The 17,103-nt window shown below is 21.6% G+C and overlaps 6 protein-coding genes across 6 annotated transcripts; 4 read left to right on the forward strand and 2 right to left on the reverse strand.

Moving 5' to 3' along the window:
• Nucleotides 1–452: 452 nt before the first annotated feature.
• Nucleotides 453–1,160, forward strand: PBANKA_0618600 (conserved protein, unknown function; the record flags this gene model as incomplete). The annotated part of the gene is made up of 1 exon (XM_034563828.1): nucleotides 453–1,160. One exon carries the CDS (start codon nucleotides 453–455, stop codon nucleotides 1,158–1,160), a length of 708 nt encoding a protein of 235 aa, XP_034420686.1.
• An 815-nt stretch (nucleotides 1,161–1,975) lies between these two features.
• On the reverse strand, nucleotides 1,976–4,639 carry PBANKA_0618700 (conserved Plasmodium protein, unknown function; the record flags this gene model as incomplete). The annotated part of the gene is made up of 1 exon (XM_034563829.1): nucleotides 1,976–4,639. One exon carries the CDS (start codon nucleotides 4,637–4,639, stop codon nucleotides 1,976–1,978), a length of 2,664 nt encoding a protein of 887 aa, XP_034420687.1.
• A 1,135-nt stretch (nucleotides 4,640–5,774) lies between these two features.
• On the forward strand, nucleotides 5,775–8,150 carry PBANKA_0618800 (ATP-dependent RNA helicase DBP7, putative; the record flags this gene model as incomplete). Its single annotated transcript, XM_034563831.1, has 1 exon — nucleotides 5,775–8,150. The coding sequence occupies one exon, from the start codon at nucleotides 5,775–5,777 to the stop codon at nucleotides 8,148–8,150; it is 2,376 nt and encodes a 791-aa protein (XP_034420688.1).
• A 753-nt stretch (nucleotides 8,151–8,903) lies between these two features.
• On the forward strand, nucleotides 8,904–10,138 carry PBANKA_0618900 (rhoptry protein, putative; the record flags this gene model as incomplete). Its single annotated transcript, XM_034563832.1, has 6 exons — nucleotides 8,904–9,003; nucleotides 9,123–9,212; nucleotides 9,307–9,429; nucleotides 9,546–9,675; nucleotides 9,769–9,850; nucleotides 9,986–10,138. The coding sequence occupies 6 exons, from the start codon at nucleotides 8,904–8,906 to the stop codon at nucleotides 10,136–10,138; spliced, it is 678 nt and encodes a 225-aa protein (XP_034420689.1).
• A 613-nt stretch (nucleotides 10,139–10,751) lies between these two features.
• PBANKA_0619000 (conserved Plasmodium protein, unknown function) lies at nucleotides 10,752–13,046 on the forward strand (the record flags this gene model as incomplete). Its single annotated transcript, XM_034563833.1, has 1 exon — nucleotides 10,752–13,046. The coding sequence occupies one exon, from the start codon at nucleotides 10,752–10,754 to the stop codon at nucleotides 13,044–13,046; it is 2,295 nt and encodes a 764-aa protein (XP_034420690.1).
• Nucleotides 13,047–13,696: 650 nt separating this feature from the next.
• On the reverse strand, nucleotides 13,697–14,471 carry PBANKA_0619100 (40S ribosomal protein S5, putative; the record flags this gene model as incomplete). The annotated part of the gene is made up of 2 exons (XM_034563834.1): nucleotides 13,697–14,206; nucleotides 14,397–14,471. 2 exons carry the CDS (start codon nucleotides 14,469–14,471, stop codon nucleotides 13,697–13,699), a joined length of 585 nt encoding a protein of 194 aa, XP_034420691.1.
• Between the last annotated feature and the right edge of the window lie 2,632 nt (nucleotides 14,472–17,103).

Raw genomic sequence — 17,103 nt, forward strand, 5'->3', positions numbered from 1 at the left:
CTTACCAAGAAAAACGAATAGTAAGAAAAGAAAAAAAAATATATATTACATTATGTAAAGAGAAATAAAAATAAGCATACATTATTTATCTAAAGTAAATACGTTATTTTTGTTTATAACTATATGGTGAAGATAAATCGTGAAATGCTTTTTACACGTATATATATATGTATATATTTTTTTATGGGGAAAGCCCTGTACAGTTATGTAATGATAATTGACTGTTATAAAGCTGAATATATGGAAAATTGTTACATGATACATTCGTATAATCCTTTATATTCGGATTTTATTTCATCTTATTTTGTTTTATTTTATTTCCAACTTTTACAGGGTTAACAAGTTCCTTTCCACGATACGCGTATTGCTAACTCACCATTTTATTTAAAAAAAACAAAAACTTATATATATCACCTGAATAGTCATATAAAATAAAAAAAAATTGTGAAAAAATGAAAATGAATATTACTTTAATATTGGGGGCCCTCTTATTAAATTCTGTGTTAGGAAAATCACAAATATCAAAATGTGTATTTTACGATAAAAGAAATTCTGAATTAAAAAATACTTTTTATGTCCCACAAGATGATGTTAATATGTATAAAGATACTATTCAAAAATTGATAACCAGGGAAATTAATAATTTATATCAATCAATAAGCATGAGCGATGATGAAAATAATAATTATAGAGAAAGTAATATCTCCAACTTTGATGAAATAAAACAAAAAGGAGATGTAAAAAAAAATAAAGAAATGGAAGAAAAATTAAAATATATTGAAAATTATAGAAAATATGCTAAAGATATTTTAAAAAATGTTGAATTTAAATGTGAAGATGTAAATGACTATGAATCGAAAATTAAATGTAATTTATGTATATATACAGAAATTATTAATAATAAGCATATAAGACAAGGCCAAGTTGTTCAAATATTTATGAATGAATGTATATATGGTTTTTATTATTATGATAACATTAATCAATATACTGAAAATAATAAAGCTATTCAGGCATCAGGGGATGATATTTCTGGGGCTAAGCTTGATGACATATATTTTAACATTACAAAAGATATAACTAGTGGTAGAACAGACCAAATTAATTTTTTCAAACAAGGAGCTAGCAAATACCATCCAGTTTGTTGCGTAACTGAATAAAAGATTTCTCTATTTTCAGATTATGAAAAATAAAATTGAAAAAAAATGTATGTCACAAAATGAAGCAATTGTTTTTTTTCTTTATTTTTGTAAATTTTGAAAGCCAAAAAATATAATTATCAAATAAATTGCATTTTCCCTATTGAAACGAATGTACGAAAATCGTAATTTGGGCCACTTATATACAAAATTTTAGCGAAAGTTCAATGTAATGCCTGAAATTGTAAAACATGAACAGTCACCAAAAAAATAAAAAAAAATATATATATTCTGAACAGGCAATAATTTTTTAAGCAAAAAGCAATAAAATATATCTTTTCTTTTTTAATAATTTATGTGCATATTTTTTTCTATAAATTGTCTGGATGTCTATTTTTTATAGCTTAATAGTTGGCGAATTTCACTAGCCCCTATTCACCCATTATTACTATTCTACTTGCTATTATACTTGTTATTATTTTTTTTTTCCAACCTTATTATGTACTCATTTAATTCTTTACACTTTTTAAGAATATATTGCATGCTCATAATTGTTTCCTTTGCACTTTTTGCAAATTAAAAAACGTGGAATGCTACACACATATATACAAAATCAGACTATAAAATGTGAAAAGTGAAAGTTTATTTTTACAAAAAAATAAAGGAAATAAAATTAGTAGAAATAATAAAGCGGGATAAGACAAATATTCATAAAAAAATATTTTATATATTTGTACACATTTCATAAATATGCTTATTATATAGCTACTCATTTTGATATTAAAAAACTTAATATCACCATATATATAGATTTATTTAAGCATCATATTTTAAATTCACAATATAACAGTTTTGATAAGATCTTCTTTACTAGTATACAATAGTTTGTGGTCATATTTCAACATTAGTTGTTGTTTTTCCAATTGTGAAATTGTTTGATCAGAAAAATGAATACCTGAATAATTTTCATAAGTATGATAAATTGTTTCTATAACATTAATCGGAATTTTAAAATTAAGATTATATATATTGTCTAATATATTATTATTAACACCAAATAAATCGGCTGTATTATATTGCTTGTTCAGGCAATAAAAATTAATATCTATAAAATATGTTATTTTTACTAAATCATTTTTAAATTGTGGTATAATTTGTTCATTTAAAATAAAAGTAACATTTTTATTTGAGCAATATAATATGGATACATTTTTCTCAAATATTATTTTTGTATTTGTAATATTAGTATAATTTAAATCATAGTTATCATTCGAATTTTTATTAAATTCTTCCTCAAAGCTAACTGTGGAATTTCCTTTTTCTATAATGTCATTATCATCATATAATTTATTTGTTGTTAAATTTATAAATTTTGTATTAATTTTTATTTTTTCAACTCTTTTTAAATATATATCTGCATGTATTGTATATATATCTTTTGCTTGCTCAAAATTCATATTTATATTTATAATACTACTACGATTAAATGTGTTTGTTATTTTGTTTTGGAATTTATCCATTAATGTAACTATACATACATTCTTGTTGTTCATATTTACTTTATATATGTTCATAAGATTTGTATTTTTATTTTTTTTACTTTTTAATACACACATATGATTACCATCAAAATCATCATTGCATTCGTTGTTGCTTATTTTGTTCGAAATATCCATCAAAGTTGGAAATGTGTTTTTTATTTTTTTTCTATTAATATGTCTAAACATATTTTTTGTTCTCATATAATTTAATATTGTTTCTATTTTTTCAATAAATTTATCATAATATATTACTTCATCTTTTTGAAAGTTAATTTCAGATTCCTTATTTTTTTCATCTTTTTTATCATTAATATTTATGGGCATATGCTCATTCCTATTTTCCCCACTCATATTTTGTGACAAAATTTTATCAGTGATATATTCATTTGTTTTTTTAGAACCCAAAAATGTTTCGATATCTGTATTGCTATTCTCAGAAAATTCACTATTTTCATCACTATATGTTATATAATTGTTGTTAATAATTTTTTTTTCGACAAAATCGGGATCATTTTCACTATATTGACATTTTACATATAAGTTATCAAACCATCGTATTGGCATATAGGTCAGTCCGTTAAATTCAAAATTATCATAATTACAAAAATAAAAATTATATAGATCTTTATCATCATATAAAATGTTATTAAAGTATGAGTCTGAAATTTTTTCGTGTTTTGATTTTTTCATTTTTCTAATTTCTATATCATCCCCATTTTCCAGTACATTGTTTATTTCTTTATTTTCATCAATTTTTTTATCATTTTCAAAAGGTTTGGAATTTATTTGATTATTAAGGGTAGTTGGTACATCACTAGACATATCATGTATTTTCTTTTCTTCTAAAATATCCTCATCATTATTTGTAACATTATTATTATTATTCACATTCATACAACTAGTGTATTTCAATGTTCTTATAAAATTTGTAATATTTGAAAGTTGGTTGGAATCTTTTATTTTCCTCTGAATGATATTAAAATAATAATTATAATGATATATTAAATAAAAAAATAAATGTGTAAAATAAAAGTAACTATAATTATTTACAATAAAATTTATTAGATGTAATGAAGAATCATCTTTTCTTTGTAAACAAATGTTATATATACAAAGTAAGTTGTCTAAATTGGATTTGCATTTATTATTATAAATATAAGAAGGTATTATACAACTATTAAACGGGGTTTTTTCTAAATTATTTATATTTTTAGAGGGATTGTCTTGATCATTTTCTATTTCATTAGTATTAATAGTATGGACTTGGCTAACTTTAACTCTAAAATTGTGAAATATATATTTAGAACTATCTGTTTTTGAAAAAGTTTTTAATTCATAAGGTTTAATAGGAAAATTATAAAAATCAAGAACTGGTGAATTTTTATATTTAGATGTTAATATCTTAATAGGAAAGCATGCTTCATATTTCTTTGTTTCATATTGTTTATTATTTTTTTTACAAAACCTTTTAACTGATTGAATATAAAGAAAATATTTAAATTTTATATTTTTCCCATTATATGTTGGAGGAATAAAAGACGGAATAAGTAATTCGAGATTATAAATATATGTTTGATCATTTTTTTTAAAAATAATATTACTTGATAAAATAATTGAATTTGTATAAAATATTAAATATTGGTGATTATAATAATTCTGTCTATTATAAAATGGCAAATTTATATTATTTTGTTTATTTATTAATTCATGGGCACACAAATTTATTACTTCATTATTAAACATGTACAGTCCATAAATATATATGACAATAAAATCTATTTGTATATTTTCGCTAGTTTTTTGGGGACCATTTAATTCAAATACTGCTTTGAATATATCACCACTGTGTGTAAACATTTCATCTAAATATATTTTCAGGGTTACTTTTTCTTCACCCTGTTCCTTTGTATTTTCATTTGTGTTATCATCTTGCTTGTTTCGAAAAAAAAAAAAATTCATCAAATTAATATGTTTAATAGAAATGATAATGAGCAACGCCCTTTTTATCAAATACAGTTATATTTTATTAAAAATTAACAAAATATGACTATCCTTATTAGGCTATGAAAAATGTTGTTATTAAAATCATATATGTTTTTATATGCTATAGAATATACTTTAATAAAAAATACTCAAACTATATTATATAGTTTTAACATAAAAATTGAGCTAGCTAAAAAAAAATGTTACATTTTTTTTTTTTACACTTTTGGCTGTTTAAATAAAATATAAAATTGTTTATAATTTGGGGCTGTTAGGATGAATACATAAAAATGGATAATGTTGGGGACCTATATATGTATTATGAAAATTTTGATTATTATATGATTGGATGTTTATTACATTGATAATTTAACTGAATTGTAATTTTATTTTCGTCTAAAAAAAGGAAAAAAAATATATGCATATTATTATTCCTGCGTTTGCATATATATATATTATATATGCATAAATAAATTATATTTTTTTGAAACACGACACGGAGAAATTATTTCATCCTTAGTTTATACATATAAATATGTATTTGATCTTATAATTAATTGGTTGATTATTTATGGATTATCTAATTATTTGGAAATGAATTAAATGGTTACTTTACCATTTTATGTAATATTATTAATATTCAATTTAAATTAAAAAAATAAAAAATTTGACCCACTATTTATAACATATTAACTGTTCGATTTTGTTGTCAATGAATTTGTTTATGTTGCATTTTTTTAATAATCATAATTTTGTTCGTTTTAATTATTTTTTTTATAATTTTGTTATATTCCCATCTTAATAAGATTTTTGTATATACAAAAACCCGTTTTCTATATAAATACCAGACAAATAGTTCGAAAAAAAAGTAAAACTTAAATGTTTCAGAACATGATAAATTCAGCAAATAAGAAAACTGCTTAAACAATTGTATAGGAATAATAATAATAATCGAAAAAAACTTGTGGTATAGTGAGGGTTTTGTTTTGGAAAAATAATTCCATGATGATAAAAAAAATAATTGTTACGTAACTGTTACATAATTTTCAAATAATTGTTATGGTCATTTTGCTAACTTCGACTTGTTCATGCTTCTAAATATTCCATCAGAATGAGCAAATTTAAAAAGATAAATAAATTTCAAAAAAAAACACAAAAGGGCAGTAAATTTTCAAAGTATATAAAAAATGGAATGAATAAAGAAAGGAAATTCGTCAACAAAAAAATAAAAGCAAACAAAAGTAAGATAAACAAATTTGGAAAAAATAATAAAAAGGGATATGATAATGGGGAAAATGAAAACATTGAAAGTGGTGATGATAACGAAATTGAAGGAACTAGAGAAAATAGTGGTGAAGATTCAGAAGTTAATACTAATTCAGTTAAAATTCTGAACAGCAAGGTAAATGATGAAAATAAAGAAAATGAAAATAATATAAATTTAATAAATAATAAAAGTGATATATTTGAAGGTCTATTTTCTGATTTAAAAAATATATTAAGTGAAAGTTTGTTAAATACATTAGAAAAAAATAATTTCATAAAAACAACTAGAATTCAAAAATTAAGTATACCTAAGATAATTAAAGACAATGATGTTTTTTTAAAATCTATGACTGGGTCAGGTAAAACCTTATGTTATGCCTTACCATCTGTTCAGAAAATATTAAATTTGAAAGAAGAAAAAAATAATATAAAAATAACAAGAGAAATGGGAACATTTATATTAGTTTTATCACCCACAAGAGAATTAGCTATACAAATAAATAATTTATTTTGTATTTTAACAAAAGCATATCCATATATAGTAGCTTCATGTATAATAGGAGGTGAAAAAAAAAAATCAGAAAAAAATCGAATAAGAAAAGGAATATCAATATTAACATGCACACCAGGAAGATTATTAGATCATTTACAAAACACTAAAGCATTGAAATTGAGATATTTAAAAACAGTAATTTTAGATGAAGCAGATAAAATAATATTTTTGGGTACACAAGACAAAATTAAAATGATATATGATTTAGTTAAAAAAATTAAACATGAAGAATTTAAAAAAGTAAAAGATAGTCATGAATCATTAAATATAGAAACAGAGAATCATGAACTCATATCTGAAACATTTCAAATGGTATTTATATCTGCTACATTAAATAATGCAATAAAAAATTTAGCAAATTATTGCTTAACTAATAAAACATTATGGTTAGAAGTTACAAATGATAAAATAAATACAAAATTACCGGGTAAAGATATTTCTATAAGTTTTGAATCGAATATAAATAATAAAGAAGATAGTTATGAATTACCTAAACAATTAAAACAACATTTTATTTTGATCGATTTAAAAAATAAATTTTTAGGTTTATTATATTTACTTTTAGAATGTATAAAAGAAAAAAAAAAACCTGTTGTATTTTTTTCAAATTACAAAAGTACAGAATATTTTCAAATACTATTAAAAAATTTATATTGGCCAACTGATGTAAAAAAAAAAAATATTGAAGTTAATAAAATTTTAAATAATGAAATAAAACCAATATTAAATAAAGAAGATGAAATATTATTAAAAAAACATTTAGAAAAAAATGTTATGAATTGTTATAAAGAAAGTATGGAAAATTCTTTAGAAGGAAAAAAAAATAAATTACAATTCTCAAACTTATTAAATTATAAAAATATAAATATAGATGATATATATATTGAAGATAATCAAAACAATGAATACAAAAATGAAAATAATATATTATATAACATAAATGCAGATGTTCATAAAAGAGTGTGTATCTTTGGAAATGTAGATATATATATACTTCATGGAAATTTATCAAAAGAAGATAGATTAGGAAACTTTGACGATTTTTCTAAAAATAAAAACTCGATTTTATTATGTACAGATATTGCATCAAGGGGAATCAATTTTAATGGTTTAGATGTAGTGATACAATATGATTCCCCACAAGTTTTAGAAGAATATATACATAAAGTTGGTAGAACGGCACGATTAAATAATGATGGAACATCTTATTTATTTTTGTTGCCTGAAGAAAAAGATTTTATAACAATTTTAAAAAATAAAAATATATTTGTAAAAACAATTTTAGGGAATGAATTTATAAATAAATTAAAAAAAATATATGTACCTATATTTTTAAAATCAGTTGGAGGGAATATACTTAATTTTTTAGTTAATCATTTCATTTCAATAGTTAAAGCTGACCCTTCACTTTTAGAAAAAGGTGTAAATGCCTTTTTAGCATCTATTAATTCTTATCATTCAATTTCAAAAGAGTTACGAAATATATTTAATTCCAAAAATTTGCATTTAGGACACCTTGCATATGCATATTTATTGGATAAAACTCCCAAAGAAATATCTAAATATAGAAAACATCAAACATATTTAAGTATAAAAAGGCAATCTACTTTAAATAAGAAAGATAAGAGATTTATTCAATCATCAAAATTCATGAAAATAAAGAAATAAAATATTTTTACAAATATTTGAGATAAATTATATTTATGATTTATATGACATTCAAGTCTATTGGGGGGGAGGGCACCTCAAGAGTAGTGATTTAAATTTGTTAATATTATTTTTTTTTTTTTTAATATTTCCATTTTATGTTTCTATTATTTTGTATTTGATAACTAAATTTGAATAAACACGTGTAAAAATATAAGCATAAATCATGTATCTTATAATGTGTGAAATCTGACATATTTTGGTTGCTATCAAAAAAAATAAGGATTACAAGTTGTTTCTTAATATATAAAAAAATATTATTATTTTCATTATACAAAAGAAAAAAACTATTTTTTTAACATTGTCAAATTTAATAGTTTTAAAAAAAAACATTTTTCCCTTTTATTATATATTTTAATTTGTATCGTATTCTTGTAATTGTTATTTTTTTTTTCTTGTTTTTCATTTTCCAAATTGTACTATATACATTTGCACATATTGGGGATTTATATTTTGATAATTATATTTTTCTCTAAACTATTAAAAACTTGAATTGAAAAAAAAGTGTATATATAAAAATTTACATGTTATATGATCTCATAATTAATTAGATTTCTATTAACTTTTGGAAAAAAATAATAATTGTTATATAAATTTTTATATATATTTTTTTAATTTGACCATATTCAACAATATCTTTACTGATATAAATTCATATACCCATACTTTTGTATTCCCATTTTTTATACAAATTTAAATTATATTACCAACACAATGTCAGAAAATAGTAGTATTGAAGGAAATGATATTGGGGAAAAAATAGCGGCAATAAAAAAATATTTAGAAGCATTTGATCATCAAAATGAGGCTAAAAGTTCGTTTTAGATAACTAATGAAATATGAAAATTATAGGACTTTCTGCTATATATATAATATTTTATACGTGCATATTTTTATTTCATTTAATTGTTTATTTTGTTTCTATATCTAAAGGTATTCATGGCTTTGTTGATCTCCTTAAAAAGATAAACATAAAGATGGCTGTTTTCGATTTTGACTTGACCCTAATAGGAAAACACTCAGGTACTTGTAACATAATATGCAATGGCTATATGTACGCACACATATATTTTGTCACTTATTTATGTTTAACTCCTTTCTTTGCATGGTTGTACAGGTGGATATATCGACAAACTCAATGATATTGAAGATATAGGAACATCTGTCACAAATGCTTTTAAAATTTTATCAAAGAGGCTTTATGAAAATGATATTAAAATAACTGTTGCAACGTTTTCAGGTGAAATGCGTGAGCATGTTTTCATTTCTTATTTTACCTGACCATTTCTTATTTTGCCTGATCATTTCTTATTTTACCTGACCATTTTTTTATTTTCATATTTAACGCCTGAATAGATGACGAGACGATTCGATATAGTAAGGGAAAGTCACCATCTTTGATCGCAGGAGAAGAATTAATTCAGCATTGTATTAAAAATAGCAATTGTGAAACCAAAATAGAACGGGTTTATGCATATTACCCCTAGTAATACGAAATACACAAAATTCATAAAACTAGCGAAACAACTCATAAACTAGCGAAAATATAAACTACTTTTTTATGTTCATATTTTTTTAGTTATTATAAGGAACCGAAAAAATATATGGCCCTTGGATTAAAAGAGCCAATGTCCAACGACAAATCTTATCATTTAAAAAGGGTATAGTCTCTAAAAAAATTTATAAATAATAATCAACTGTAACATTTTTTTTATATTTTCACAATATGAATTATATATATAAATGTGTGGGTAAGATGGTTAAATATTCCCTATTTTATTCGTTTCTCTTTACAGATAAGAAATGAATTTTCTGTTAATATTAACGAAATAATATTTTTTGATGATGATGTTAAAAATTGTATTTCAGCTCAAAGGGAAGGATATATTACTTTTAATGTGACAGGGAAAAAAGGATTTAATTTTAAAGATATCAAATTAATGCAGTAAGGATATATATACGCATTTTATACTTTGGAACATGTGTTTTCTGAAGTCAAAATGGAAATGAGCTTTCAACTAAACCCACAATTATGTATTCCTAATTATTTTTTATTCTTATCGTTTAGCTAATTAATTCGCTATTTAATTTTCTATTATTTCATTTAATTTATTTATTTACTTTTTTTATAAATTTTTAATTATTATTATTTTTTTAATTCGTACCTCCATTGCACATGTATAAGGATGATTTCTTTTCATATGAATTGTAATAATAAATGGTAATATGAATATCATATGTGTGTATATGTTTAGTTTGCAATTTAAATAAAGAAAACACTTTTTGGTATTCCAAATGTGTGGAATAAAAAGAAAGAACTAAATGACTACCGAGCAATAAATTGTAATAGATTTATATGTCCATATATATTTTGCCATTTTCGTTTATATCAATTTATTTGTATAAAAATACATACACATGTGTATGTACTTAATTATCATTTGGTTTTATTATATTTAAATAAATTTTCAACCAGGTGTAATTATGGCATTTAATGATTAAAATATTTGATAAGAAAAAAAAAATAAATAAAATCCTCAATTTTCCAAATAAAATAAAATGATGGAAAATAGCAGAATGGTGGAAAAAAAGAAAAAAAATATTAATGTGATTGACAGATTTTTTAAAAAACATTTTTCATCTATATATATTATTCGTCTTATTTTAAATTTAGTACTATTAAATATTCTTGTAATTTATTTTGTTATACATTTTTTTTTTAATCAAAGTACACAAAATCGTATGAACAGTTCAGAAAATTTTAACAATTTATATTTTTTTAAAACAGTGCAAAAGAATGAAGAAACATATGGAAATGTTATCTATGTAATAAGTATTATATATATTATATTATCTTTGGCATTTTTCATTCTAGAATTTTATATAAAATGGAGAAAAAACAATGAACTAGAGTATATGATAGAAATAGAGGGCAATCAAATATCAGAAAATAAACAAAAGAAAAATGAAAGTAAAATAAGTAACAAGACTAGTACCCATAATTTGCCATATCAAAATAAAAATTATGAGCATATATTAGAAGACTCAAAGACATTAAATACTAACCACCTGAAGGATCGAAACAAACAAAAAAATGCACACACAAATATTCATATAACAACAAACTATATATTTGTATACACTTTGTTAATGTTGTTGGGAATAAGACAATATAATATAACCGAATATGTTTTATATTTTTTTTTTATACTAGCTATATGTGAGCTTAGTACTCCCCTAACAATATCTATGAAATTGATACACTTTATAACAAAATATTATAAAATAAATTTTTTAAAAAGAGGAAAAAAAAGTAATAATTCAGGTATAATGATTAAAAAAAAGGATATATATTTTTTTTGGGGGTATTTTGTCATTTTACGCTTTTTAAAAAAAATAAACATTTACGATAAAATTATTATTATTATCAAGAAGAGCAAGCCAGTTTATGAGTCAGACTTAAAAAATGAAAATAGTAAAATAGTGATAAAAAACAACTATATATTTTATTATTATTTTATTATTTTCTCTTTTTTTAAAAAATGTATAACATACATGTTCCACATTTTGAGAAGGTGGATGTATAATCATATAAAGACAAAAGACGAAAAAAAAAAAAACATTAATGAAACAGAATCCCTTCTCAGAAACATTGAAAATATGAATACTGATGTGGACAAAATAGAAATAAATTATAACGACAATTTAAAAAAAAAAATAAACATTTACAATACCGTTGTATATCATTTTAATGTGCCAAACAAAAATAAAAAAAATAATAATATATGCAACAAAAATAAAATAACAAAAATAAATCTAGAAAATGAGAATTCTGGTGATATTAAAAAGGATGACATAAAACTAAATAGCTCAGATAAAATAGCTAACAATCTTTCTATGAAAAAAAATGAGCTTAATAAAATAATCAAAAACACAAATAAATATAAAGACTATTATATAAAATATAACAAATATAATAAAACAATTAGTGATATGGATGAAGAAGAATTTGAATTTGAGAATGAAAAATATTTTGTGAATAAAAATTTTAGTATGATAGAAAAAAGACAATTTAATGTAATTGAAAATAAAAATAATGAAATTCATTCAAACGATATAAATAAATATGAAGAAAAATCTCAAAAAAAAAAAAAAAAAAATATTAATCCTAAGCATCTAGAACTTAAACATATTTATGAACAAAATAAAGATAACTCTTTATATTTTTCAAACACTTCATCCACACAAGTTAATGAAAAAGAAACAACTGAAGTTGATCCTAATGAAGAAAACATTTCATATATAGATCAAAATGATTTTTCCACCAAATTTTATAATAATTATATGGTGAAATATGAAAATATTTCTAAAAAATATCAGGGACAATGTTGCAACCCTGATCAAGATATTTCATACTCATATAATAATAAGTGTATAAATAAAGAAGAAAATATCGACAACAATTATTTTTCGAAAACTGAACTTGGTCATGTTCCAAGTTTAAATATAAACAAAAGAAACACAATTTGTACACACAGGTTAACATATAAAATAAAAAAACATAATCTGGACAAAAAAAATATATCTTTTGAAAAAAATGTAAAAAGAATTTTATCCAATTTTAAAAAAAGAATGGAAGTATGGATATTTTTAAACGCTATTTATAAAATTGCATTACTCCTAAACATTTTAATAATTTTTTTTGTAATGAGTATTATGCTGAATATTAATTTATATATTTTTACTACTAATGTAAACTCGTTTTTTTTTTATAAAATGATTTCTATTTTAATTCAGTGTTGTTATTTTGTTTTTTTCCATTTATATGTATACGAATATAATAATATTATAAAGTGAATTTAATGCAAATAAAATGTGTGGCATAATATCGCAAGTACCAATATGCCTTTGGCAATTTTATATAAGCACCATTTTCGTCTTTTTTATTATCCTCAAAATGTGTAACCCTTTATTATGCCTACGGTATTCTAGGCATACATATATTTGTATAGACACAAGTGTTTATTTGTTTTTTTAAATTTGCTTATTTATTTTATTTATTTTTTTTTACTTTTTAGCTAGCCAATAAGCCAAAATTTATGCATTTTATTTTTTCTTAAAGAATTTGTATGACCTTATTATTATTTTAATTTTTTTCGTATTAACCGTTCATAAAATTTTGAATTTTTTTTTTATTTTTTGACCACGTGTAAGTACACGATCATAATATATATGGATATACTACGTCTGTGTGTGTGAATATATAAAGCAAATAATATTGCAATAATTCAAAATTGTAGAATTGTGGGAATGTATATATTTTTCCCTTATGTTTTCTTTTTCTTTTAATACATTTTAAAAAGCATAGTTAAAGAAAATAAATATATATTAAACTAATTGAAAAAATGAAGTTCGAAATATCATTTCTTGTTTTCTATGTACATTTTTTAGAGTTCATAATAATGAATAAAATAAAAAAATGTAAGATCATAATATTTTTAATTAATTTAACGATTAGCTTTAGCAACTCTTTCAATTTCGTCTTTCTTTTTAATGGCATAAGAACTTGAAGATTCATTAGCACAGTGTATTATTTCTTCAGCTAAACATTCTGAAATAGATTTGATATTTCTAAATGCTGCATTCCTTGCACCAGTACAAATTAAATAGATTGCTTGATTAACTCTTCTTAATGGAGAAACATCAACTGCTTGTCTTCTGACAACACCAGCTGATCCTATCCTTGTTGAGTCTTCTCTTGGTCCACCTTTTTGTACAGCATTTACAAAAACTTGTATTGGGTTTTCTCCAGTCATTAAATGAATTATTTCAAAAGCATAAGCAACAATTCTTATAGCTTTTAATTTTTTACCGTTATTTCTTCCATGCATCATCATTGAATTTACTAATCTTTCAACAATTGGGCATAATGCTTTTCTAAATCTTTTCTTTTGATAACGCCCTGCTGTATGTGGTGTATAAACACATGCCTTTTGAGATACAGCAATACAATCCACCTATATTATCAATTAAAAAAATGTATATAATAATATGAATGTGCATAAACATGTACGTTCATATATATACATATATTTTTTCCCCAAGCATTACTCATTATGCTATAACAAATGAAAGGACCTATTGTGGGGCAGAAAGCATATTACAAAAGTAATTTCATTTGTATATATAATTTTTTTTTATTCTTACCAATGATAAATCAGCTATGTTAACATCCTCATAGGACCATTTTTTAAAAAGTTTTATATCAGATGTTGCTTCCATTCTTTTAAATTAGTTAGCTATTCAAGAAAAAAAATTAAGGTAATATATGAATAGTACATGTAAATAATATGTATAAAAAAATATATGTGATGTTAAAAAAATGCAAGCTTATAATATGTAAATATATATATATATATATATCATTAAAGCATAATCAATCCATATATATATTGTCAGTACATGAATGAAAAAAACGAACAAGTACAAACACCCCCCTTATGGTTAAGGATAATAAAAAAAATTAATAATCATAAAATAATAATAAAAAAATTGTTATAGCTTCCTATAACTATTTTACTTTATAAACTTATTTACTATAATATTATATAAAACTTTGAAACATATTTACAAGATATTATATAATAATATTATACACTTGTTAAAATAACTATATTATATATGAAATTTTGAAATGTATAAATATATTTCTAAATCTATTATTTTTATGATTTCTTACCTTTTATTATAAATTCAAGAGTTTATCAAATATTCATAATTTAAGTATTTTATTTTATTAAATAAAAAAATGTATGTAAAATATTTTTTTACAAATAATTTTTTACAGTCAGGTGGATGCTTATAATAATAACTTAAATTTGTTGTATTTTTATTTCCTCTCAAAAAACGTTATAACATGGATTATATATGTATATATTATTTTTGTTATTCGATATGCATAATGTTATTTGTATATATTTTAACTATGCGTTGCAATAAATATATATTTTTTTACTTTTTATAAAGCATGGATATTTTTTCGTCAATAATAGAGTCATATGCAATACTCACTCCAAGGATACGAAAAAATAAAAAACCCCCTATATACTACCTTATACATGGGAAAAATATATTTATAAGCATATATAAATAATATAATAGTAATATATAATAATAATTATTATTATAAATAATAATAATTCATAAATAATAATAGTAATATAATAATAATGATAATAATATATATAATTTCTTGTTTTATAACATTATCATTATAACATCAAAATGCTGATATATAAAAAATATATCCATTTTTTTATGTTTTTATTCTAGAAAAAGCATAAATTAACAAATTCGGAAAATTAAGGTTTTAACCTTTTTTCTATACATGTTTCCATCCCTTTTTCCACAAAAATATTAGAGAGAAATTGAAAATTTTTAAAACATATTAATCTTTAATTTAATTGGAAAACAATGTGCAAAAAAATTATATACTAATATTTTGTTCCTATTATTATCGAAAAAATATATTTAAATTTCATTTTCAAAAATACAAAAATATTATAGGAATATGTTTTTTATTATGGATCTATATGCATAAACAAACTGTAAAGAAAATCAACGCCTAGCTAGTTTGTAATAGTTTGGAACAGTATTGAGAATTTTTTTTAGTATTTAGACTTGGCATATGAAAATATGAGTTGTCATTTTTTTTTCAATTTTATATATTTTATTTTATTGATAAATATAAGATATTAAAAATATTCTAAACGTGTATTGATTGACATAATGATGGCAAATTTAATTGAAATTATTAAAAGAAAATTAGTATGGGCTTAAAAATAATTTTTGGATTTCTTACAAAAAAAATAGTAAAAAAAATGTAACGAAAATATTATGTAATTTATGTTTGTCTTAACTAAAAAGGTGGCATTCGCATTTTTTATTTGCTTCCTCAATATAAAGCAGTGCAAAGCCCATTTTATTGTTACCACATTTATTTATAATATTTAATTTTTATAGTTGTTGCACGTAAAAAATAACTTAGAATTTTATTTTAAATAGTCAAAACTATTATAATGTTTAATTAAAAAAAATTTATAAATAAGGAATAAAAATGAGTAACTCTTTTTAACTTTGGACATTTTTTGCACACATAAATCTATATATATATATATATATATGTACACATTTTTAATGGCCATAACTTCAAAGTTTTTGTAATATGGGTATATATTTCTTGCTTTGTATCCTTAAGCAGTATATCAATCTGCGAATAAAGGGCACTTCATTGAATTCAAATTTTCTTAATAAGTATTTCTTTCAATGTGATAAAATTAAGATTGGGATATAAGACAATCTATGAATTAATTTTTGTAATTTTCTTTTTATTTTGAAGAATTTTTTGCTTTTTGTCTTAAAAATGCAATAATTGTTTATATAAAAAAAATATTCACGTGTTAATAAGTATTTGTCTATAATATGAATTTTATTAATTTTTTTATGACTAAAACATAATTATTTCGATTTTTCAATTATTTTTGGCTAAATATACAAAAAAGGCGGAAAAGAGTTAGAAAAAAAGTTAGAAAAAAGGTTAGAAAAAAACATATACATGTATGTACACCTGAACAGCTCATAATTTTGGCTATTTTTTTTTTCCAAAAGTAGCTAATTGCTCATTTTGGGGGGCTATATAGCGAATATTTCACTGTATACTAGCTTTTTTCCCTTTTTATTTATAATTTAAATTTTTATTAAAATATATTTTTTGTTATAATTATAATTTTATTATATATATATTTTTTTTTATTTATATTTTTATATTTATTTTTATATCTTTATGTTTATATTTTTATATTTCTTTATTTTGATCATTTTTCAAACTTGGGTGTTTTAATATTACCAATTCGAT

This window comes from Plasmodium berghei (assembly GCF_900002375.2).
Source record: "Plasmodium berghei ANKA genome assembly, chromosome: 6".
In the NCBI taxonomy this organism is placed as follows: Eukaryota; Apicomplexa; class Aconoidasida; order Haemosporida; family Plasmodiidae; genus Plasmodium; species Plasmodium berghei.